General features: G+C 45.3%; 1 protein-coding gene across 5 annotated transcripts; it reads right to left on the minus strand.

Annotated features, from left to right (window-relative positions):
- Nucleotides 1-453: 453 nt before the first annotated feature.
- Nucleotides 454-25,897, minus strand: BRPF1 (bromodomain and PHD finger containing 1). Of its 5 annotated transcripts, none has more exons than XM_088134503.1 (14): nt 25,747-25,897; nt 22,152-22,764; nt 19,804-20,763; nt 17,391-17,589; nt 16,460-16,612; nt 15,338-15,484; nt 10,495-10,801; nt 8,448-8,771; nt 6,404-6,658; nt 4,841-4,988; nt 3,976-4,112; nt 3,757-3,875; nt 1,465-1,619; nt 454-1,290 (listed from the first exon to the last, which is right to left on the minus strand). In XM_088134503.1, the coding sequence occupies exons 2-14, from the start codon at nt 22,748-22,750 to the stop codon at nt 1,107-1,109; spliced, it is 3,687 nt and encodes a 1,228-aa protein (XP_087990629.1). In that variant the 5' UTR covers nt 22,751-22,764; nt 25,747-25,897; the 3' UTR covers nt 454-1,106. The 5 variants fall into 5 exon arrangements, with proteins under 5 accessions (XP_087990629.1, XP_087990631.1, XP_087990628.1 ...); XM_088134505.1 differs by having other exon boundaries at nt 6,404-6,688; nt 8,448-8,753; nt 15,356-15,484; nt 25,747-25,896; XM_088134502.1 differs by having other exon boundaries at nt 6,404-6,688; nt 8,448-8,753; nt 25,747-25,896.
- Between the last annotated feature and the right edge of the window lie 58 nt (nt 25,898-25,955).

Below are 25,955 nucleotides of genomic sequence, written 5' to 3' on the forward strand. Positions count from 1 at the left end.
CTTTATGAATTGCCTGAAAACAAGTTCTACTGCTAAAATGCGCAAGGTCTAATTTTGTGATCTGCCTAGGTAGGAAAAGCTTTGAGAATAATATGTAGAGGCTCTGAACCCTTTGGAGGAGAAGTACAGTTTCAGTGCAATAAATTAAAATACAGGAAATAATTAAAACAATTCCTTATCCATTTTTTCTACGAAGTAAATTATCAACATCACTTCTAGATATGAAATCTTGTGTATACTGGTAATGCTAAACAAACAATAAATAAAGGTAGCGATGATACTAACCCTGATAACAGGATAGTAAAGGTAGCTTGACAGTTAGGCAAGTGATTAATTCAAGCCAAGAAAACAGACCACAAAGAGTCAGCACATCTTCTCATGAAAACAGAACAAACCAGAGATTCCCTTATCCTTTCTGCAAGCAGAAAAAAGACGAGCCCAGTTGGTTCCAAAAGAGCCATTTTATTTTCTAAGAATCAATAGAGATCTTCTTTCTCCAAAATAAATACAAGTACAAATACCCACCGGCTGCAGCAGAAAGAAGAGCCGGGTTTCTACAAGGTGGGGGGTCAGGCAGAGTCAGATTCCAAAAAGCTATAGTATCAAAATGTGCAAGTGAGAAGACAGCGGCCCTGCTCTGCAGAGTGTCGGTAGGGCTGGGCCGAGGGAAGGCTGATGTATCTGGACAGGCGCGATGATGCAGGGAAACGGGGCCAGACTCTGTATGTTGGGGGTATGTGTATGGAGCAGCCCAAATAATTTACATTCTCCCACTATTATACAGTATCTTACAAAGGTCTAGAGCTTAGGACCCAGACAGTAGGGTACTGCCCCTAGGAGCTATACAGGCAGCTGGGTATTGCTCATGCAGCTGGTCAGGGCAATTCCAGGCATGGAACAAGGAAGGGCAGGCTGGCGCAAGAGGTAGGCTTGCCCATGGGGAGGGCACAGTGCTCTGTAGGTGTGCCCAGCACACTGGAGGGGCTGTTGGGTGCTCTGTGCATGTTCCTGCAGCCAGGCTTCTCAAGGCTGGAGCTCCCTGCTCCCTTCTCCCGTACAGTCCAGCTGCACTGAGTGAGCACCCAGGGCGGGAGCCCCTCGGAGGGTCAGTCACTCTCGCTGGAGTCGCTGCTCTGCTCTCCTTGCACCTTGTTCCGGTGCTGCATGGCACGGTGATAGGCAATCTGGACAGACTTGCGGATGTTGGACTTGCGCCCTTCCAGCATCTTCTCCTTGTCCAGGTCTTGGTTTACGCCCAAGGGCACAAGTTTGGTGCGGGGCAGCCACTGCCTGCAAAAATAGAATATGCAAAAGTCACCAGAGTTCCACTCGTTCCTAAAGCAAGAGGATTATTCTATCCCCTGTTCCCACTGCTCCTCTAACTTCATTCACCAAGCCTTGATCTGGCTCTGTCCCTTCCTTGTAGCTTTTGGAGCCCAGAAAAGTGTGAGCTCCAGCCCTTACCAGGTGCGCTTATTGTCGAAGAAGAGGACCAGGTAGAGATGCTCCCGTGCTTCCTGAGTCATTTGCTCTCCCAACTTCAATACCTCCAAGGGGGGCACAGGAATGGGGACACCATGGTGGAACATCCCTTCCCGGGGCATCTTCGGATCAATGATCTGCCAAGAGCAGGAGGGAAAAGGTCAGACATCGAGGGCAACCATCCATATGGCGTGTGATCAGGAGAGGTTTGCAGAAAAACACAGAGTTAGGAGATTAATGGCATACCTGTGACAAAGGGTTGAGAACGAATGTGGCACTGTAGATACGGTGTCATAGTGGAAACAGCTATAAACCCCAATTTGACCACAGAGTTCACCAGGTAGTCTTGTGCCAGTCAGTATCTCTCAGTTAAATTACATGTCACTACCCTGAAATTTCTACAGCCCTGAACTTCTTGGAGGAATAGGTCATAGGATGCAAATCAAACAGATTTTAGTGAGCAGCTCAGATAGGCAGGAATGAGGTTTTTAATAGATTTATACCTGAAAACCTGAGCTGTCGCTACCTGACGACCACCATGATAACTTGCTGTTACTTATAAAAAAGGGTCTCCTGAAACCTTAACTTTCAGAGATTTCTTCTTCCACACAAACAAGTTTCTCATTTCTCATCAACTTTCAATGAGATGGGTGGTGACAAATTTGATATATAAATAAATAAAAATAAATAAACTTTCTCCAAGATGCACTGAACTATCATTCTCATCTCCAGCTGACATATCCAATGGTCAAGTCAGTGATGATGGGAACTGTAATCCAACAGAGATGGGGACAGTAGATTGGGGAGGCTGCTATAGAAGATACATTTTTAAAAACTTTTAGAATCTCTGCTGTGCATAGAAACGTGACAAGAATTCTGCAATATTGCAACAACAAACCCCAGATCTTGTGTGTGGAAAAAATGGTTGCCATCCTACTATTTCTATCAGGATCATCCTTGGGCATGGAGGTTCTGATTTTGCAAGTTATATCATTTATAATGTTGCAAATACACTGTTCAGTAACTATGGTATTGAATGGTATCAGCAGGGCCCAACCCATAAATCTAAAATTTAGTTAAATAAGTCTCAAACCTCCAACTTTTTAGGTCTTCACAACCCAGTCCTAACCTGCTCCCTTAAGGGAGTGGCTTGGTAGTTCCCATTGCTGCTGCCTATCATCCAAGGAGGCAGCTCAGCTGGTGTCTTTCCCTCTAACCTCTGGGAGATGAGCTCCCCATAGCCTGCTGATATTCTGGTGAAGGGTAAGCATGAAATAATTGTTGTAATGCCACCTCCTGGCATCATCATCATCATCATTTGCCATCCAAGTAATTTTCAACTCCTAGCAACCACATAGATAGATTTTCTCCTGGCCATAAAGTGCCATATAATTAGAAGTATTAGCATTGCTCCACCACCCTCTTAGGAGATAGACCAATTTCACAAGAGATAAAGAAAAATCAAATAACTATTTTATACACACACACAATTTTTTTATTTTTAAAATTGTAAAAATGCAGTGCTGCAGGATCTAGCATACAGAGGCTGACAATTTACAATTTATAGTAGCAGCAGGCAAATGGGTTAAACCCCCCAAAAATCTCAAAGATGGCACTGATCTGTTGTAATTCCACTAGGCTCTGAGTTTTACTGAGCTCAGAAAAACTATGTCTCAAGACATCTGAAAGTTACATAGTCACCGAGCATGTACAGAAATAAAAAGAATACTGGATTTAAGCACACAGTCAGAATAAATTTAATGTAGATTCTGCCTAAATATTTATCTAGTTCTTAAAAATAACCTGAATCCCAAGGCAAAGGTGCTTCTTTTTCCTGGATCGTCTCTGGAAATAATCCCAGCCGTTTATTAGAGCTGTTCAGGGATGGGATGCCTCAGCTCAAGCGCAGCAACTCCACTCTCCGCTTCCCCGGCATTCTACCTCTGGCTTTCAAAGGAGCACCCCTTCTTCTCCACCTAGAAGGGTGGGGCTGAGGGGACCCCTTGAGTGTGCCCATGCCTAGGAGAAGGTGTATATTCAAACCCGGATGCTGTCTGGCACTCTGAACAGCAGGAAGGCTGCAGTATTGCAGATACTAGCTGGCTATTCACAACAGGAACAGATCACTCTTTGGATCTACGCACTGAGCCGTGATGTATTTCTTTCTACTTTCTACTCAAATGAATACTCAGATAATTGCAACTCTCCTTTTCTCACACACACAGGTACACAGAGGGACATACATACATACACTGTGTATATATTAAAACCTACCAGAGCTGGGTAGGATGGGTAGCCCCGGCATTTGGCCCACACCAGGTCCAAGGCATCCAAAGGGGAATCTTCATCCTCGGAGAGCCAGCCAGCTGATCGGCTGATGCTCTTCCGCACCACTGCATAAAGGAAGAAAGGAAAAAGGAAGGGGATCATTGCCATCCTTTGGCCAACCCAACCCTGGTGGGAAACCAGAAGAAATGGCAATCGGATACTCACTGCCGTGGCCCACGCCGCGGCCGGTTCCCACCGAATAGGACTCATTTTCTGTCCCTGACGTGTCTTCACTGCTGTCCTCTGGGAAATTTACCCGGGAGAAAGAGGGCTTCCCTCTCCCTTGTTTGGAAGGAGTAGTGCTACAAGGGAGGAATCAAAAGAAACGTTTCAATAATTTCCTCAGAAGTGGGGCCCAGAAACACTCCCTGAGAAGCCTTAATAACAGTGAAGGGGCTGAAGGGGAGAATAGCTCCAGGAGGAGTGAAGGCTGGGAATAATGGACCCCAGAAAGCCCTCCATGAACTCTGCAGAGGAACAACAAGGCCTCCCAAGCGACTAGTAGGAGAACTTGAGGAAGCAGAATGAACAGGGTGAGACTGTTTCTCATGTTGGTCATCCAGAGGCATCTAGGAAGTTTATATGCTAAGGGCAGAAGCTATGGGCCACAGCCTGCTGCGTGTTTTTGCTCAACAACTTATATTTTCAGACGTCTTGCCTGTAAATACTGGAAATCATACAGAGCCATCAAGACTCAAAGCTGCTGAGTCTTGCCCAATTCTCCTTCCAAGGCACATCTCATTGGAAAGATACAACCATGACACAGTCACTGGAACGCAGCCCGTGCCATTTATGTTGCTACAGCTTTCCTTGCTAGTCAGTACCAGTTGGCCCGTTCTGTTGTAGGCCATCACCCCTGTGAAATTCAAAGGGCACTCTCTATCAGAGTAGGCAGAGTACCTTGAATGCACTCGTGGCAGTGTGCCAGAAGGAGCTGTTGAAAAAAAAATCATTATGGGCGTGAAGAACAGCGTTGCTGCTGTGTGATACAACGCAGGGTTTTTATACAGCAGGCCGGGTCTTCTGGTACCTGGTGCGATCTGAGGCAGCGCTGCTGCTGCTGCTGCTGCTGGACTCTGAATCAGAGCTGCTGCGTGGGAGGTTGTAGCCACTGCGGTAGACAAGGAAACTCTTCTTGACTGGCTGGCTGCCACTGCTGAAACCGTTAGCTGGCAGGTCTGGAGGGAGATGGAGAAATCAGAGTAAACGCTGGTGTAATTTCCACGGTAAAGTTCACCAACTCCCAAGGACAAAAACTTCCTGCCAGGTCTCCTTTCGTACAATAATTGATGAAAGGTGAGTCACGATTCAAGAAGCAAAGGCTGTATAAGGCACCTATGCCTGGCATCAACCCTAAAAGGGAAAACACTTCCGGAGAAAGCTGTTTTAAGAGGCCAAAGCTCTTGCCTGTCAGTAACCCCAACTATCTTTAATATTCTATTTTTGAAATACTTTATTTCCTTATTAAGTATATACCTTGTCTTCCTGCTTATATTTGAACTCCCTCTCCACTCTGTTGAGTGCATATATAAGCAGGAAGGCAAGGTACATATTTAATAAGGAAATATTTTTTCCCCAAGCCATCATCACTTCCAATAACCTGTGCAAGCTGCTTCCAGATGGGAGGCTCCTGGTGCTGCCAAGCGCTGGACTTCCATTGTAGGCTCACTATGGAATTCTCACACTATGAAACACGTAGTTGTGCTTCAGCATTGCATGTACATGATTTTTTGTTTTTTTAAAAAAGCATGTGTGCAGTCAAGGCAAGTGGACTGCACCCTTATCTCTGAATAACATGTTTGGCTACAGCTATAAATCCTAACTTTTTTGGGGTCACTATTACCATACAGCTAAGGAAGTTATTCAATAGTTTGTTAAGTCCATCTCTAATTTGTTGCTTGAATTTTCTGGTCAATTTTATAATAAGAGGCAAGAAAAATGCAGCATTTAGTTACATCAGTGTTCCCTTCCCTCACCCCCTATTGGGAGTGCTGGCTGGGACCAAGAGAGTTGTAGTCTGAGGTGTCTGGAGGGGTGTCAGGTTGGCGGAAGGCTAAGCTGCAGCTTGAACTCCATAAAAATATAGAATTTATCCACAGAAGGTGCTTCTCATGGCTTCCCAATATGGCTTCTTCAAAGAAAGAAGAGAAGGGAGCAGCTGAAACTGATAAACTGTGGCAGGTTCACAAATCATGCCAAGCCATAAGGTGATTAGTTTGATTTGGGCTTAGCAAGTTGTATAAACACAGCCATTTGGGGTTATTCAATGAGCCATGATTCAATAAACCATGGCTTAGTGTGATATGCAAAGTAAACATCTATCTATTGGCTATGTACCGAGCTCATTTATACTATGGCCCTTTTCCAGCACAATGACGTTTTGAATTAAAAAATAAATAACTGTCCAAGTGCTTTTATCAGTACTGCAACTTTAAAGTCAGATCCTCTGCAGATTTACTCCCATTAAGAGCCACTATATACTTGGGGAAGCCTTAAGGAAGGTTTTACAGGAAACTAAGCATCTCTTCCTTCATAATATACACATTGTAGAGCCAAGGTTCTATCCTCAAGACTTCTCTGAAGCTTCACTCACCAATAGGAGCATCCTCGGCTGATTTGTCACTATCGCTGTCTGAGCTGGAACTGGGGCGTGGGCTCCTCACCCTCTTGCGCTGCCGCTGGGATCCCATGATTGGGAGCTGAGGAGGCCCCACGGGGCTGTTCCCATGACCTGGAGCCAGCTGACTGTCACGATTCTTGGGGGGGCGCCCAGGACGCTTTGGGGGCACAGCGGTTTTGGGGTTCTTCTTGGAGAAAAGCACCGATGTTCTCCTGCCAACTTCATGTGCTGGGGTGGAGGAGGAATTGGGGCCAAGGCCTGGAATGAGGTGGAGGCTTTTGTTTAGAGGAACAATTTAAGCACTTGGGGTCAGGTTCCTGTCTCCCAGAGACATGTAAGGTAGTCCTCAGTTAACTGTGGCAATTGGGACCAGAATTGCCATCGTTAAGTGAATCACCGTGGGTTGTTAAGCAAGGACATCACATGGTCACCATTTGCGACCTCCTGCCAGCTTCCCCATTGACTTTGCTTGTCAGAAGCCAGCAAAGATGATTGCAAATGGTAACCATGTGACTGCTAGACATTGTGATGGCCAGAACTCCAAGGACTGGTTGTAAGTACCACTCATTCAGCGCTGTCTGCAAGTTCAAATGATTGCTGAATGAGTGGTTGTTAACCAAGGACTACCTGTAAGTTGAACAGATGATTTTAAGTTGGCGCTCAACCTTTCTGCTAAGGCCAGTCCCTTCTCCCTACTGCAAATGGAATGAATCTCAAACAAGGCAACTTTTACAATGTCCTTTGAACATACTTTCCAACATGTCCCAGGTCCATACAATCTGCAAAAAGTCTATCCGTGTACGAGGGAGTCCTGAGCCAAATTTAATGCAATATGCAAGTCAGGCTTCAGCAACTGTTTTACACAACTTCCCAACTAAAAGTCAAGGACCTGGACTCAGCATTTTTTTTAAAAAATAGTTTGACTCTTCATAATTCTCTAGATCAATCAAGTGCCCTTCTTAATAACACTGCGACAGAATAGATAGACTTGGTCTAGGGAAATCTCCACTCAGCCATGATGCTCCTTGAATAACATTAGGCTAAGCATCATCTTTCAGACTCACAATCATGATAGGACTGGGTTAAAGACAGGTAACTTTGTGCTGCTCTGATTTTCTTAAAGAACAAGCGAAGAGATGAGAGACAGAATTGGAAGGGGCCTTGAAGATGCCATTATAGCATCTGACAAGCATGGGTGACCAGCTTCTGCTTAAGTACTCTGCAGAAGAAAAAGGAACTTTCTGCAACTGCTCAGGCAATCTTTTTCAAAAATTGACTCAGTGACCCTGCTCTAGCTTAGAAATATTGTCCCAAGTTCTGGAAGTGACATAGTCTTCTCTGCATCCAGGAAGCAACGTTTTAGGTTTTTTTAAAAAAATAACTTTCATAAATTAATTGCATTCTTGAAAATGATTCTAAAAGATATCTTTTAAAAACTGTATAAGCTTTAGTGTCTTCCCATATGAAACTCAGCATGATAACAAGGGCTGAATGAGAGGAACTTCTATATAAGTTCAAGAATATGAGCCTGAGTGAACCGTGAAAACCTAGGTAAAAGGCAGGAGCAATGACATACTGATTCTCAGCCCACCCAGGAGATGAAGAAAAGTGACTCCAGGCTCTTCTAACCTGCCACCCTTCCATTTAATTTCTGGCTAGAGGGTGATGGGAGCTGCAGTTCAACACATATGAAAGAAGAGAATATCTGTAGCTCAGGGTGCTCTCTGAGCTTGGTGGTTTGCTTGCAGATGTTTCATTACCCAACTAGATGACGCTGTCAGTACACTGATGATGTCACCTAGCTGGGTAATGAAACGTCTGCAAGCAAACCACCAAGCTCAGAGAGCACCAAGGACTCCACATATGAAAGATGCCAGGTTGGAGAAAACCCAGCTGGGCTAATGTGCCATGACTCATTATGCCCCTGCAGGCTTCTGGGGAAGTGTTTCAGAGAGAAGGAATGCCCCAATTCCGCGTAGGAACAAGCAGCTCCGGGCTTTCTAGCCTCATCACCAACCTTTGCTGGTTTCTTGGCTGCTGCTCTCCTCAGCGGCGCTGTCGGTTTGAGTGTCCTTCTCGCAGGGGTTATGGCTTGGCAGAATGATGCGGGCCAAGGGGCCATGCCCATCCCTCCCTGTCTCCCGCTTGTGTGCCAGCTTGCGCCGCAAGGCGGTGATTTCCTTCTTGATCATCTTGGTTTGCCGGCAGCGGCTCACGCTTTGCTTCCCGGCGCTCACCTCGGCCAGACGCTCAAGCAGGAGATTCAGCTGATCTTCCAGAGGCAGATGCTTTTGGTTTTCTGACAGCAGCAGCCGCTCCTCATCTGGGCAAAAGAAAACATCTGCTTTCGTTAAATATTATTTAGCTTTCCGATTTGCAATATGCTTAAACCATCCTAAGCTCAGGTAAAAGACAAATGTATTCCTTCTCCTTGCCCCAATTATGACGAAGCAGCTCCCTGGAACCACCACGGTGGCAGCAAAACTAACATGTGGAGCAACTGTGGCTTCCTAGAGGTTGCTGAATCCTAATTACCAGCAGCCTTGGCCAGCATGCCTAGTGGTGAGGAATCCTGGAGTTGTAATTCAGCAATGTGTGGAAGAGGATAGTATCCCCCATCCTGATCTAAAGATTCAAGTAAAAAAGGGTTGTAGCTTTCCCTTCTGATTGCAAAGAACAGATTCAACCTGCTTGTTTCGGTCATGTTTCTCTTTTCTGTACTTCTTAGATTTTGAATAAATATGCACAGCGGAGGAGGAGATCCGTGATCATCCATCCAGTTGCCATTACTGGAAATAGGATGCCCTGTTCCAGGGACTTGTTACTGACCTCTGCAGATGCAAAGGAGAGCAATTAGACTGGCGACAAGCCTAAAACCATCATCCTTTTAAAAACGTTAAGCCTTGTGAGTGGGGGGAGGGCAATAAAAAATAAATAAGCAAACAAGTAAACAAGAGTTGGCCAGCCCCAGCCTAAATAAGTCTAAAGCGCCACCTGCCTGGTTGGAAATCTCACCCCTTGCCACCTCTCTTTCTCCATGTCTTCCTTTAAAACACAATTCTTTATGGCCTTTATTCCAATTCTGGCAAAAAACAAAAAATATTGAATGTTGCATTTAGGAAAAAAAAGTAATAAAAGCTTTATGGAAAAATATGCACGTTTCCTAGTATGCCAGTAGTCTGAAGAAAGATTTCAGACAAGAGCATTAGCCGTCTGAGGCATACACAATACCAAGGGAAGGCAATATCCAAACATTAAACAATTGATCCTTTTTCCCCAGTCCCAAAGCGGAAAGGTGATGGCCACCTTGACGCTGACCTCAAGAGTTGAAACTTTTTTGCCTGTTGAGGGTGGCATTCTTTCAGGAGTACGCCATCTGCTGGGAGCTGCATGCCAGTGATGGGGGGGGCTGATGCTGGCAATACAGTAACCAGCTTCCCCTTCTCTCATTTCCGTCACCCCGATACACACACATCTGAACTAACTGCTTGAAATGAGGCTAAGGAGTGTATGAAATTGGGTCAAAATAAGGATGTAGTTTGCCCACTTCTGGATTCAGAATTCAAAACAAGCCTGGATTTACTCTACTGAGTCTGAATCTCGATCATCTGAATGATCATCAACATAGGAAGGAAGCCAATGGACAAGCAACCTAAAAGACATCAGTAGAAAGAACATTATAAGTTCTCCATCCTAGAACAAATTAACTGTTTTGCACTGATTGGCCAAGGTAGGTAATGAAGCATTGGTTTAAGCCTGCTTAGAGTACATGTATCCCCAGAAGGATGAACTGCCGCATTAATCTCTTTCCTTGGCAAATTCTCTCTCCCAATTTTTTCTGCTCTTTCATCCAAAATGTTTTCCCTGCCATTTTACTGGAGCTGAATTTCAGGCAAAAGAGTTGTAAGCTCCCTTTTCATACATCCCTTTTTCCCAGGACATCCAGTGGATGGGAGTATTAGAGCTACACTCTCTTCTGCTCTAACATCCTGGAGCAGTATTCAGGTTCTGGCACTACTATTGCTCCAGGACAGCCCTACCCACTTCTGAGGATTAATACTAACCATTCTCAGTGCCTCGCAGAGAAGCCTCCTCCCCAGCCATGGGGAAGTGCATGCCTGTCTCAAAGTCAATGCCCATCTTCTCAGCTTGCCGGCGTGCTTGTCGCAGCACTGCACCCCCTTGCTCCCTCAACCGAACAGCTGCCCGATAGAAGATGGTGTCTTTGGCATTATACTTCAAGCAGTTGCTGACTATCAGATTGAAGTCTTCCTCAAACTCATCGAGGTTCAGGTAGCGATAGGCCTCCAGCTTCTGTTTCATTGTGTAGAAGTCCATCGGCTTCTTGATGTGGTCCAGGTAGTCAGGGACCTGCAGTGGACAGAGAGCAGGGAGGCTAAGAGACTGGGATCCCACCTTCTGGGGCATTCCTGCTCCAAGAAAAGAAGAGGTTAGAGCAGCCTTGAAACTGGCCCTAAAGCTCTTGCCCAATCTGGAGCAATGTCCCCACTTAGGAGGGGTACTGCCATTCACTGTGGGCACATAAGACACTATGCATCAGGCAGTCAAAAAACACACTTCAAGGCACCACTAAAGTCATCTAAAGAAGTACCTCCAAAAATCATTTTTTAAAAAATAAAAGGACTGCTTGCTTTTCAGGGAATAGTGCAGCAAGACAGAGAGAAATAAGCAGGCTCACTGATGTGTCTAAACACTAGCTACAGTAATTAGGGTTCCCCATCCTTAATCCACCTGCAAGCAGAAGTTCTCCATTCTTCCCATTCTCATGCTGTCTAGAGACCCACCTGTTCTCCTAGCTCTGATTTCGCAGCCTTAGCACACAGCTCATTCGATTACTGGGCGCTCTCCAAATCTTATGCACAGCAATGACTTTTTTCCCAACAAAAGAAAAGGGAGGTAAACTGGACTTTTTAAAACCAGTGTTGGCTGCAGCATGGGAATCATCCTCTTTGAAGAATGGTGTTACTCTGTGGGTTTCCTCACTCTAAGCAATAGAAAGAATGCTCTGACTCTGAACTAATGGTTCATTCTTATTGATTCTGCAAAGAAATTGTGTCCTTTGAAGTTTTATTTGTATTTTGATTTGTGTGTGTGTGAGCACGCTTTTTTTTTTAATATATCAGTATTGGGCTTGCTTTAGTTTCTATATTTTTAAGCAAACAAAAGAAGAGCCTAATTAGTTCATAGCAAAATGATCCTTAGATAAGATGCAGGTGAGGGAGGCCATTGCCAAATCCATGGGCTGTAATTAGACTCTCAGCTCTTACAAGGAAAACACCGGTATTAGCTAAAAGTTAATACAGGCTTATTTCATCAAGATGTGCAGAGATTCCCAGCCGTGGGAAAAGAATTCCCCTTTGACTGCATCACCTATAAATATGACCAGGCAATTAAAAAAGTGCTCAGAGATAATTGATCCACCTAAAGCAATCTGATGATTAGCCTCCTCTGCATAGAACATCATCAGCCACGCGGGAGGAGCTTGCTTAGCTGGGCCAGGGGAACAGCTGTGGAAGGCCTCCTGCTTGAACTAGAGCAGCCCTCTCCAACTCCCATTAGACAGTGGTCGCACTCGTTAGGCATGACGGGGGCTGAGGTCCAACACAGCTGAAGGCACTTGAGCTGGGGAAGGCTGGAGAACAGCCTGAGCATGACAAGAATGAAACTGGGAAAGTTCTGAGAACAGGTGGTATTCCTGCGGGGGTTAATCATTTATTAGGGAATTTGGCAGTCATCCATTGGTTGCTACCTACAGTAGGCGGCAGAATATTGGCTGATCCCAAAAAGCTAAGCAAGGATAGGCCTGGTTAGTACTTGGATGGGAGACTAGCAGGAAATCCCAGGGCTACAGGCTAGATTGGGAAGTCACATTTTGAAAGAAGGCAAAGGTAAACCACTTTTATGCTATTGTCAAGTAACCGACATGGGTGGGACCATATATGATCATGAGTTGAAAAGATGAGGGAGGTTTTACTTTTACACAGGGTCAGAAAGGAAAGCAGAAGAGGACTTGATTTCTGGTGAGGCTAGCAGACTAACGCCCAGTGCTCTGTGGGAGATGCTGCGGCCGAAAGGCAGCTGGTTGTGGATTCAGACTGCCGATAATTCTCTCTGGATAAAAGAGAGATCTTGAGATAACCCTTACGCATTCCAGATAGCTGTTTTTTCGTTTTTGTTTTGGTGAGTCAGCAGCAGAAACTGATGTTTTTGCAGCCGCTTGCAATCAGCTGGGAGTTGCAGGTTTCACCAAGCTCTGAGCTGTTAATGTAGCCTTTTAAGGACTTAAAGTTCATCTAAACCTCATCTTTTTAATCACCTTGGAGCTTAATTTTTTTTCTTATTTCTTCTTTAAGATTGAAAAACCTTCAGAACTGCAAGCAGGGTATTCACTGGGTGAGTGTCTCTTCAATCCGTTTAAAAAGAAAGAAAAGTATGTGTTTCCAGCTTTGTAAGATCTTTATTTTTTGCAATATATAACAAAAAGGGGACTATAGTGTTGTTTTTTGGAAAGTTTTTGAATGCTAAGGATTTGGATGAAATTGATTTAAAGAAAGACTTTAAAGTTAATTAAAAAGATCCTCTCATGTGGGAAAAAAAATCATGTTTATATTTAGCCCTGGTAACAGAGCTTTGAAGGTTAATCACTAGAGAGCACCAGATGGCTACTTTAAAGGAAACATTTTATAAGCTGACTCAAGAAATGCTTTGACTATTTAACCCTATATTGGAACTGAAAATTGCTATTGAAGAGAACTAAGTTCCTTGGAAGATAACTGAAACGGATTTTAAGGTGGACTTAAAAATTTTAACTTACACGAAAGAGATGGAAATATTGGATTTACAAATGGAATTGAATGATCATTTGAAAATTAAAAAAAGGTATACAAATAATGTATCAAAAGAGGTATGTGGATTACCCATTTAAATTGGAATATAAGAGACTTACAGGAGTGGCTACATTGAAATTACATATGGACTTTGATAAAGATGACAAGGATTTCAAGAGAAGAGACAAGAATAATAGAATAAAGCAGGTGTTAGAATTTTATCTATAGCTTCAAGGACTGATGGGAAGAAGAAAAAATACAGAACTGGTTTATTTGATTATGGTTAAGTAATGGGTTGCTATTTTTGGTGGTGTTTAATGGTTACTTTGACTAGATAACTCTTCTTTGGAAATGGGTGTAATGGCTTAGTTTGTAATATCTATGTTACTGTTTTTGGTATACAAATAAGGGATTATTATTTTTGGTAATGTTTAACAGTTTTATTTTTCTGTAATGTTTAATTGTTAATTGGGATTAATACTGGGTTGCTATCTCTGTTAATGATTAATTTTTAAAAAATTTTTGTAATGTTTGTTAATTGGGATTAGATTTTGATTATTAAGAGAGGGATTAGGGGGATTATGTTTAAATGGAAAGGGGGACTAAATGCTTATGTTGCTAGTTATGTCTATTAATCTTTACACATTTTGTTGAACAATAAGGACAGCTGAGAATTTAGAGATGGTTCTATAGAAAATGGGATAAAATGTGGAATGAAGATGTATTTGGTAGTATTTTAAAAGACGGTGATATTGTTAATGTTGTATATACTTGCTGGGGATGAAGGGGGAAATTTTTTTTTTTTCTTTGGGGGGATTTTTTTCTTATATTTTGCACTTTCTTATATTTTTAATGTAATTTTGTATTAGGTTTTTTGTATTCTTTTATTTGTTTTATATAATCTTTAATAAAATTATTGGAAAAAAAGTAAAGAAAGCAGAAGAGAAGAAAGGTCCTACTAGGAAATACATAAACTCCACCCAAGGCAAGAGGGGAGACAGAAGAAAACAGCCTTTTCTGGATAGACTATACAGATTAGCAGCTATATCCTGCCAACAAAGAAGACTGGTTTCTAGAGCATCTTGAAGGTCTACAAGAGTTGGGACAACCAATGTCAGTCTATCTAGAGTCACCCACTCTAAAAGGCATGAATACCAGGACACTCAAGGAGGAGCCACAGTATACTTCTTCACAGAGCCTCAAATCTCCATTCTGACCCTTCCACCGTGATTACTGATGGGCCCAGCAACATCACCTTTCACCTAAACTCAAATTGAAATATCAGCTTTAGCCACAACCAGAACTGAAGCAACATCCAAACAATTGTCTGTGTGGCATGGTAACTGAAGTGCTGGAATAGGACCAAAGAGATCCAGGTTAAAGCCCACTTTTGGGCACGCTAGTTCTCTGAGAGATTTCAGGCCAGTCACTGTCTCCTGGCCCAGTCTACCTCACAGGGATGTTCTTGAAGGGCAAAACATGGATGAGGGAACATTGACTACACTGATTTGAGCTCCTGGAGGAAAGCTAAAAAATAAGAAACTAAGACAGTGGCTCCTGAATTGCGCTTTTGTTTCCAGAACAGGGCCCAGAGCTCACAGCTGCCCAGAGATGTCATCCACTGATGCCAGGCTTGAGAACAGTGGCTAACAGTCCCAGGAAGGGCACTTACAGGGATCCATTGCTCATGCACATGCCATTTCGCCCCTCTAAATCTATGCCTTGAAAAAGAGATGCAACCCTAGTGCATGCTAAAAACAGAGTCCAAGCATCCTCTTCTGAGACCATGAGAAAATCCACATTATTATTGCACACAAAACAAGAAGCAGCAAGCCATTAATAACATACGTTTATGCAATTGGCCTGATTTTCTAAGGAGTCTCTTATTTGGGATTATGACCAGGATACTACTAGCTGTGGCACACATAGCCACTTGGGCCCAGCCATGAGGGTGTGTGCAGTATCTTGGACGGAGGACAGGACCAGCAAGCTGCAAGACCAGCACCTTGGCTGGATGGGAACAGAGCAAAATATAAATTGGGGGTGGAGGGGTTCTTACTTCGTAGAGTTCTGTTACCTCAGACAGCGGGACCGGCTGGCTGAAGATGTTGCCCGTGTCCTTTTCCTGGAGCTGCTCGAGGGTCCGGCGCAGGAGGATGAGGAAAGGGGTCAGCTGCATCTCCAGGGCCACTTGCTGGATTTTAATCTGAAACAGAGGGGAAGGAGCTACTGAGCGTGTGGCTGCCAAACACTCTGCCATTCCTGAGTTGGGACCTCTGAATCAGCAGGGGGCTAGAAAAAGCACGAAGACCCAAGATGGAGACAGAGCACAAAGAGCAGCTTGTCTAGGTTAGCAAATCCTTATCAGTTTTATTCTTAATTCACTCCCCAATACAGAACAGTTTCCATCCCTGAGATTTGTGCCCACAAAATTGAAAAACCCAATAATGCAGCCTTCCTTCCTCTAACCCAATACAAAACCAGGCTCCAAACTTTCTAACCTCAGGGAGTGTTTGCTCTATCAACTGGCTGCTCTCTACTGATGTAGGGAGCTGGTGTGCCCCAAAGCCTTGTTGTCACCCCTCATGACCTGTGCTTACAAGCCCCTCAGAGGATCTCACAAGCCCCTGAAATGATGTGCTGCAAGAAAATTATCAGTCTCATAAACAAGCTGCCTTTTGGGCAGCTTGCCTGATACAACTGAACTTGTTTTTGTGGAACCCCTAATGAACCTGCACTGAGCCCCAGGGACACAGGCTGAAAGCCACTCCCCAAGGAAAGGCATAGTTGCATCGTGCACAGCCCAGTGCCAGCTTTGTTCATGTCATGGAAAATGGCCTGACGGCAGGTGGAGGGCAGTCTACAGAAACAAATAGCTTCTAAATGCAAATCAAATGGTAACAACAGCAAACCCCTTTTTGTGGGTGAATTGATTGGCTTCTACCTTCTCCAGGGAAACATCATGCTCTCCTCTTCTGTTATTCTACTATGCAAAGGCCTAGCACTTTTCTTGCCAATTGATCCCAAAAGTCCACCTTCCCCTTAGCCTAAGAGCCCACAATCCCAGGTACTCTGGGAGCATCCTACTCCTTACCCCTTTCCCCTCAACCCCCCCCAACAAAGTTATCCAGAGGAGGAAGCCCATGCCTCCCCCCGCAACTCCCTTCCCCGGCACAGTTACCGTCTCTCTCTTGAGCTTCTCCCGCTTGCGAATTAACTCCACCAGCAAGCGCGCTCGTTCCAGGTCGTGGCGGAGGCGCTGCCAGGATTTCAGCTGCTCTTTCAGGGCCCAGTTCTTATCCTCTGTGTTATCTCGCTGCAGGAACATCAGAGTCTATGAGAGGAAGGGGCACCCCTGCCCCCTGCCAGGCTGCCACTGCTTACAGCACAGCAGTAAATGAGCTCCTGCCAGAATTGCTGCTGGGAGTCAAAGGAGGTGGAGCATGGCAAAAGCCAGGGCAGTGTAGGGCAGAAAGAGAGAGTCCACTTGGGGGGGATCGTTGCCTTCTCCCTCCCTCGCTGCAGAAGGAAGGAAGGTGCAAGGCGGGACTTTACATCAAGTTACTCTGCTAGTAGGATCTCAGAGGAAGAGGGCCTCCCGTTCCATGATTCTTTAGGAGGAGATGCCAAGACTGAACATGAGGCTTTCTACATGCAAAATACAGGTCCTTGGGGGCTAATCGCCCAGCCCACCTCACTCTGAAAGCTGAAAAATTCCTCCCTTCATATGAACCGGGAAGCCCACTGACCAAGCCCTGCCAAACAGGAGAGCTGCATGAGTAGCTGCTCCCAAGCTACTCCACGTGGCTGCAGCCCATCCAGCCCTGAGAAGCAGATGGACAAACTGGGTCACTGGGCAAGGCTGCTGGATGTGCCTGTTGGTAATGGTTGGAAAAGGGAAAGCGAGTTGGCCTCGGTCAAGCTATGCTCTTTTTGTGTTATCGTTTATCTCATTGATATGTTTTTGATTCTCTTAGCTGCAATTGTGAGTTGGGTAACCATACAAGTCCTTGCCCTTAGCTACGTGTACCCAGTGGGAGCAAGCGCTCCTCCATAGCAGTGACATCCATGCCCTCATCTGCCCTTGCCCAAAATCTCAAGTGAAGCCATACCTGCTCAGTCTTGGACACAGGAGGAGGAGGAGCTGTCCTTCCTTGCTCACAGTTCCTATGTGATTGCAAGTGAGTTTGGAGCCGGCGCAACAAGGGGACTCCATTGCGGGATTGCCTCTTCAGAGTCCAATAACTGTGCAACCTCTGCATGAACTGACTTTTTCGCTGAATGGTCAAGCGATTGGTGATTTTACTAAGCCTGCAGGGGAAGATGGGTGGGGTCATGTAGGATGTATCATAAGTGCCAGAGGGTCAGAACCCCAGGCTGTGAGAAAGGATGTTGCAGCGCCACTTGTCAGGGGCAGTCGATAAAACAGAAGGATTCAAATTCTGCATTCAACTAGAATAATCTTAGGGCTACAAAGGCAACTTTAAGCGTTCAGCTTGATGGGGTGAGTGAGAGAAAAACTAAGGTGTAACTTCAGAATCTGTGGGGTGAAGAGGAAAGGAATGCTTGTCCACTACATCATACCTGGACTGCAACAGGTTGGGAAAGATTGCACAATAATACACCTAAGTGAGAGCTTAAAATATAATTTCTGCTAGACTTCACTTTGCCCTGCTTCACGGCCACCCCTCTAGGCACTCTCAGAGTCAAAGGCTACTGAGGATTTCAGTGACAGCAGGGTCTAAATCTATTTTGCTTAAGTAAGGGTTCATCTGGAATCTGAAGACAGGACAAAACCTGTCCAACAAGTTTCTCTCATACATAATTTTCCTAAGTAAGATATAACTACCCCATCCAAGATTCCAACATGAAAATTTGGTCCCAGAGAGGAAAAAGGGTAAGAGGCAAATGTTTTTAAAAAAGGGTGCTGACAGCAGCAGCTACAAAGAATCAGCTAACGTATTCGATCTGACATGGTTTCAAATATCTTCTCAAATTCATTTGAGCAAGTTACCATCTCTCAGATTAATCTTACGTGCAGCTGTGCTTACTTCCTCTTCCGGAACAAGCCCCAAAACCCTTCCAGTTAGCAAAGCCAACAGCTGCTGGTCACAGCAACACTGCTACTTTCCCAAAAAAAGCATTACAGCAGTATAGATACTGCATGTGTTGATTTCCTAAATTTTAAGATACAGAGGAGAGAACACTTAATGAAAAGCTGGCTTTATTAACCATGGAGGGATTGATTTTAAACAGGGCTAGAATATATGGGTTGTGAATAGGGCAACAAAAAAATTCACACACAAATTTACTCAAGCAATGAGCAGAACAAAGAGGAGCAGACATTGTAACTATTTGCTGCCATCTAGTGCTCATTTGGATTTTAGCAACCTAGCTATGGTAGCCCTATTTCAAAGCCCTTTCAAAGCAGAACTGCAAACACTGAAAAACTATGAAACAGCCAGGAATTTAAAGTTTAAGAAGTACCCTGAAAAGTGTGCCACTCACAACATTCTCTACCTGTGCAACCAGCCCTGCGAGGACAACAAGGGGAAGTCATCTTCTGGAGAATGAGGTTTACAACACAAGTGACCTTATTTTCAGTTCTCCTCCCCCAACACTAATCAGGATCGTAACAGTAGCAGGAGAGCATACGGGCAGGATGAGAAGCAAAATTTAGCCAAACATATCTAGCTGCTGCCTTACAATAATTTCATAGGTATAGATGAGCCAAATTCAAGAATAGGGTCAAGGGATTCCAGAAAGCAGCTTTGTTTAGCATTGCTGCCAAACTGTTTATGCACGTAGTTGCTTCAATTTCTCAGCCCATTAATTCATTTCTTAAGATTTAAAAGAAAGTCCAATTCTGCTTTAAAGAGGAAGGAGAATATATTCCTTGAATCTGAAATGATTGCTCAGGACAACAACAGAAAAAGAATCAACAAATCCTCCCCAATGCTATCCCACACTAACAAAACAATAATATGTGATCTCTTTCAAAAGCAGAGCACAGAAGAAATCTGAAACATTTTACTGAATGAATTTCACCAAACACAGCCCCTAAAGTGCATAGATGCTGCACCTTCACATGAACATACGGATGTACACAGAGGCTATAAAAGAAGAAAAAAATGGTTCAGATTGATGCTTAGCTGCAACACTTTCTGAATGATATTGGACAACCACTCTCAATATATCTAAATATGTACAAATGTTGCTATTTAAAATGCTACCAAGTGTATCTGTGCTTGGAAAGGGGCTATTTTATCTGTTTATAAAATGTGTATCTTATTTAATTTCAAGGACTGTAGCCAAAGACAGTTCCTATATGTATTTCTGGTTATCCGACCAAAACGTGGCGTTTTTGGTCTAGGCCATCTGAGTCTAGTCCTTCTGAGTTCAGGCTAACCATTCAGAATGTCCCTGATGGTAATCTCATTGTTACAGAGAAGCTACCTGTCCACACAAAGCACACATTTGCATTGTCACACGTATAAATAAGCTGGGAATGAAGGGGGGCCGTACCTGTGGGGAGGAATGCATGGCACCGACACCACTGGAGCAGCTGCTCTCTTTTCAGCCAGAATCTTCCTTGCCTTCTTCATTTTAATCCGGGATTTAGCCTTGGCTTTTTTCACCTTCTCTGAGCTCCAGCCTTTCCCATCCTCCTCCTCCTCCTCTTCTTCTTCCTCCCCTTCACTATGTGAGAGTGCAGGCAAGCGTCGCATTGAGCCAGGGGGCGTGTGGATGTCACAGTAAGCTGTCTTGCGGACACTAAACGAAGTGCCATTGGCTCCTGTTTCTCGGACAGGCTCCATTTTCATATAGAGCCCAGCCTGCTGAGCACAGGTAACATGGAAGGCTGTGTAGCAGTTGGCTTTGTGACACTGTATGCAAGCCCCAGAACCTCGCTGTTTGCAGATGTAGCAGGTCAGCTTCCAGCGGGCTGGTGGGATGTGTTCTATGCTATCTATGGGCTCCAGGAACACTGTGTTAGCAAAACAGACCTCCGGGATCCAGAGGGCACACACCACATGGGCCCAACGACCATCGTCTGTCTGTTTGAAGGCGCCACCTTTGTTTGGACACAGGGCACAGTCCACGGCCCTGGAAGGTGACTGCAAGCAGCGGCGGCATAGCCACTGGCCTTCAGGGATGTAAGGGACACCATAGCATTCTTGGTGTACAGCCAAGTTACACATGTCACAAAAAAGGATGACATTACTATTCTGACATTCCCCATCATTGCAAATGCAGCAGACAGCATCCTCATCTACCAAGGCATTTGGGTCACCTTTGTTGTGACTCTCGAAATAGGACTCCTTCTCTAGTCGGTCCATTAGATACTCAAAGATTTCCTGGGGAATAGGGCTGACACCTTCTGTCTTCCGACGTTCATTCATAATGTCCAACCAAATGTAATCTTCCTCATCCATGTCATACTCAACCTCCTCATCCAGCTCTTCTGCTGACTTCTCAATGTATCTGAGAGGGGAGAGAGAAAGGTACAAGACTGAGGAAGATGGAGTTTAGAAGGCCTACAGAGCTTTTGTCCACTGTTGAACATCTTTACCCTTACTTTAGGCTGTTTGAAAGTGCCATCATCATTGTACTGCTCTGCCACAACAGGTTCTAACTCAGCCTTCCCCAGCCTGGTTTCCTTCAGATTTTCTGGATTTCATCTCCCAGAATCCTGATAGTTAAAGTCCAATAATGGTACCAGGTCAAGAAAGTCTCTAACCAAATGGTCAAGTATCAGTTGTTGCTTGCTCTGATCGCAGAAGCATAATAATTAGCCTCTCATCTACTTGTATTTTATTTCTGCCTTATACATATCTCTGGAGAAAGCTCTAATGTTGGGAAAGGTAGAAAGAAACAGAAGACAACAACCAGGAGCAAGGCAGAGGGACTCAGTGGCAATGGGTGCACCATTGGAAGGACCAAGTTAGGGACAGATCATCATGGAAAAAATCTGCCTATGTGGCTGCTAAGAGTCGACACTGACTTGATGGAACATAATCAATCTATCTATACATAGCCATCTAGTAGAAGTCACAGTGATGTAACAAAGCACAAATGGTACAAATTATTTCATCTCTGTCAGTTATGTCATGATGCAAATGCTGAACAGTATGTAATTTACCGCATTTATGCAATGATGTCATGACATGCATGATGCAACTTTCCCCTCCCAGATGCCTACACAGAGAGAGAGAGAGAGAGAGAGAGAGAGAGAGAGAGAGACATACGCACACCAATTGCAGTCAGTGGGAGTTGAGTACCTGCTTGAGCTGTGTGCCATTCCTCTCTCTTTAGGCTAAGGATTACTGATTGATTGATTATTGCCACTCAAGTCATCCTCCTTAGAGGCAAAACCCTGTCATGTCATTCTAGGAAACCATTAAACCTAAGAAATCCTGCTATTGAAGCTCAGTGAAGTAGGCTGGGCAATGTCGTTACAATCAGGAAAAAAAATGTACAAGCTTCAATACAGGATACTTTTCTAAGTCAAAACAAGAGGGGGAAGGGAACCAGAGAGTTTGCCTTTCCTTGCAGGCAACGGGTTTCTTCCCCCCAGGTTGCACACTGGCGTTGGGGAAATTTGATGACCATTAGATGGGAATATCCCAATGGGGTCACCTCCCAAACAGAAAGACTTCCCCCTTCTGTCTTCATTGTGCCCCCTTAAAACAGATTACCTTGGTCTCCAAACTGGAACAAGGTGCAGTCAGAAGCCACCCTATGAGAGGGAAACACATTCTTAAGGAGTCCTCCTCTCAATCTGAGGCTCCAGATTAAATGATCTTCCCCCTCCCACTAAGTTCCTTGAGCCACAGTCCTACGGGACTCTGCTTGCGGTCCACAACTGATACCTGTAATAAGAGGTGGGGCGAGGTGGGGCATCGGGGGTATCCTGGTCCAGCTCTCGGTACACAGCCTCGGGAAGCTTAGGTGTGTTGCCTGCTGAGGCACTGTGGTGGTGATGGTGGTTGGAGTCCTTGCGTTTCTCCTTGTTCTTGTGCTTGCCAGCTTTGGGAGCCACTGATGGAGTTTCGGTGTTCTCCTTGTTGCTGTTATTCTCTGGGGCCTCTTCCGGAGCCTCATCATCCTCTGACACTACATCCAAGTTATCAAAAATGCTTATGCGGTGCACACGGCCATGCAGGTCCACCTCTACCATGCGCTGGGCTTGTGCATAAGTCATAACGTCCCGCCCTGGTGATTGCGAAGTCTCGGAGGGGCTGGGTGACTGCTTGTTGGTTGCACGACCATGCCGGCCCTTCTTTTTGTGCTTGCGCAAAGTGGTGCTCTGTGGTGGAGGTGGGTTGTCATGGTCGTAGTGGTACAGATGGTACTCAATCCCACTATAGCTCTTGTAGATTTTGCGGCAGGTGTCCACGGGACATTCATATGGTGGCTTGGTTGCCCGCAGATTGTGGCAGAAAGTCTTCACGTCAAAGTCCACCCCCATGGTGTCTCTTGGCTCTGTAGGAAAGGGGAATGAAGAAGAGTAGGAATGGTAGGTTTGCCACACCAGCCATCAACCAACACCCAGGTCCAAAGTGCACAGGGTTTAGCAACATTCTGGGCTTCCTATAACAGAATCTATTTAACCCTAACTGATTAAGCACAGCTGAAACCAGAAAGGCAAATGGAGATCCTGATGATCCAGAAGATCAACTGGGCAAAACAATTGGATCAAGACAAGCATTACAGCCAGACTGCTTCTGTACTATGTCCTGTGTGACGTTGTGGGTCTTTTCAAACAGATACTATTTTTCATCCTATCTCTTCTGATTTATTGCTAAATCATGCAGGGTTGATAGTAGCACTGTAAGAGACAGGTATAATTACAATCAATCCTTGTCACCTGAAGTATATTCTCCAACAGAATACATTGTCCTGGGTATGCAGGGACCAGAACAGTCTTTGAATTTCTACCTGCCAAGCTGCTTCCTTTTTCTTTTAAAAAACTACATTTTCAACAAAGCTTTCCTTGTATCTCCTTGACTCATCTGAATACCTGCAGACTCTACTGTATACCAGCCTCATAGTGTCAACTTAGGCAGCACAGTAAAGATATCTTAATAATTGTGGTCAACATACAACTATGAACATAAGACATGTAACAGAATGCAGCAATCGCTCATGTCCAAACAGAAATATCCTGATACAGCCTATCACATTTCCAAGGTAAAAGTCTATGTATCTTTCCCTCATTCTTGTTTTGAGTAGTTATCACACTTATCAATGCAGCTGTGAGATTTTTTGGTATAATTTAAAATATTGATTAATTCCTATGTTCTCTTTCTTCTTCAGATAGCAATGTTAATTTCTAAGCCTGGAATGTTGCTGCCATCAAATCACTGTTTATACTGGATGTAAATTCTAGGAGCTGTAGAATTCAGCACATCTTGAAAACACCAGCTTGTGGAAATCTGTGCTAAACATTTAGTACCAGTGGCAGCCCTTAACTGAACTTGGCTGATCTCAGAAACCTAAGCAGGTTTGGACCTGGTTAGTGTTTCTATGGGAGACCACAACTGTTGACTAGGTTGGGAAGTCAAGAAACATCTTAGAAGAAGGTAATGGCAAATCAGTTCTGCACTGTTGCCAAAAAACCCTACATGGATATGTCTATGAGGTCACCAGGAGTTAAGCTTTACTCAAAGGAGATTTTATTTTTAACCATCAAACAAAGGTGTGGAAAGGATACAAGTTTGAAAATAATCCCATTCTCAGTTGCATAAGGAAGAAACTAGCCATAGTTATCCAAATGCTATTTGTACTGTGTTAAACCACATTATGGAAAATTATTCCAAGAAAGGTTTCCCCAGTGCTGACACTGTTCTCTTTCAAGTACTAGAGGAAGCATTACATTTGGCTTTCTTTTCAAAAGTAAATTCTTCTGTTTGTTTTTATGCTGGAGCTTTATTGGCTTTATTGAGACTGCTGAAGCTAATGTTTTTATATTATTAATGATGCACTCTGTTTTTTAATTTTAAGATTAAGTCTTTGGTAGACTCTGATCAGGAAAGCACATTATCATGTTCACAAGAAGTAAATAGGAAGGAAATGCCACCCCATTAGCTAGAGGAGAAATCACACTAACCACATCATGCTGATTCCCTTGCTACTGTCATTTTCCCTGATCATGCAAGAAAGGGAACTGACTGAAGACAATCTGGCAGCATGCTAAGGAAGATTCCCCTTTACTGACACTTCTTGCAAGCTAATCCCATGCCTTCCCTCTTGCCTCCAACAACATTGCACTCACTATAGGAGAAATGACTCACAAATTAAATGGTTAATCATAGCTATGCACAAGGTAGAAAGAAAGGGGGAAGCAAAAAAGGGGGGAAGGGAAGTGGAAGAATGCCACAGTTGCTACTACTTCTGACCTTCACACTCTGTTTTTGCAATCTCACTAGCGGCAGGAAAAATGACAGTTAAGGTAGAGGATGTCAGACAACCCTCACGGCACTGACAGAGATTGCAGGAGGCTATCCAGGCAGCTGGGATTAATAGGAGAAAACATTAAAGAGAATGCAAAAGAATAACAATCATCCACTGCCTATGCCAGTTCACACACAGCCTTCCCCATGCCTCAGGCACCTCTCTTTTGGCAACTGAGTTGAGGATGAAGAAACCTTCCACTGCCGTTCCCAACCCATACCGTACCTGCAGCTTTAAGGGGAATGACAACTAACAGAAGAGTTAGCTGTCAAAACTCAGACCTCCTGCTTTATTCTTTTCCTACAAGAGAGCTCATGCAGGAAAACGAAAGTACAAGAGAGCAGACGGGAACAAGAGTTCCTCTGGGCACCACCATCCCTTATTCAAGCAGGTTGGCTGCACACGTTTCACCTGTGGCTAAAGAGCCGTGGTTGGTGGCCTACTACAGCCTTTCCCAACCGGATGCCTTCAGATGTGCTGCCATGCGGCTTCCCTGTCTCCCCCCAGAATGGGCAAGAAAGGAAAGTTGGTGTCCGACCCATCCAGAAGGCACCCTTCCAAGGCAGGCTGGCACCGCGCACGCCTGACCTCCCAAGTGGGTGGGAGACCCACTCTGTGGACGGGCAAGGGGGCCGCGGACGGGTGCCACGCCGCGGGCGACCTCCCTGCCTCCTGCCAACCCCGCTCGCCCCATACTGTGAAGCGGCGAGGGTCCGGGGAGGGGGCTGTCACACGAACCCTGCCTGGCCCGCCCCCCGGCACGTGCGGCGACCGAGAGGGGCTCCGGGGAAGGCGGGGGCCGTGCCAGCCTCCCCCCGCCTGCCTTCGCCGCGCCGCCTCGGCCTCCCTAACGGGCAGCCGCAGCTCATTTGTTCCCCGCGCCCCGCCCCGCCCCACGCACGCAGCCTCCGGGGGCTCCCTGTCCTTTCCGGGAAGGGAACCTGCCTTCGGCCCCAGGCCGTGGCGCGCCTGCCGCCCGCTGCCGCCTCCTCCCCCGCGCGGCTCTCTCACCGAGCGCGGCTCAAGCCCCGGCGCGGCGGAGGCGCGGCGGCTGCAGGGCGACCCTCGCGGCGGCGGGGCCCATGGGCCCGACCCGGCCCGGACAATGGAGGTGAAGGCTCCGGCGGCAGCGTCGGCAGGAGAAGCGGCAGCGGCAGCTCCTGCGCGGGGAGGCCGCTGGGTAAAGCGGCGTCCTGGCAACCGCACTTTCGCCACGGAGC

The sequence above is a fragment of the Python bivittatus genome, unplaced genomic scaffold, assembly GCF_059951505.1.
Source record: "Python bivittatus isolate LINGU-HERP-01145 unplaced genomic scaffold, Pbiv_v1 ctg000080_np1212, whole genome shotgun sequence".
Classification (NCBI taxonomy): Eukaryota; Metazoa; Chordata; class Lepidosauria; order Squamata; family Pythonidae; genus Python; species Python bivittatus.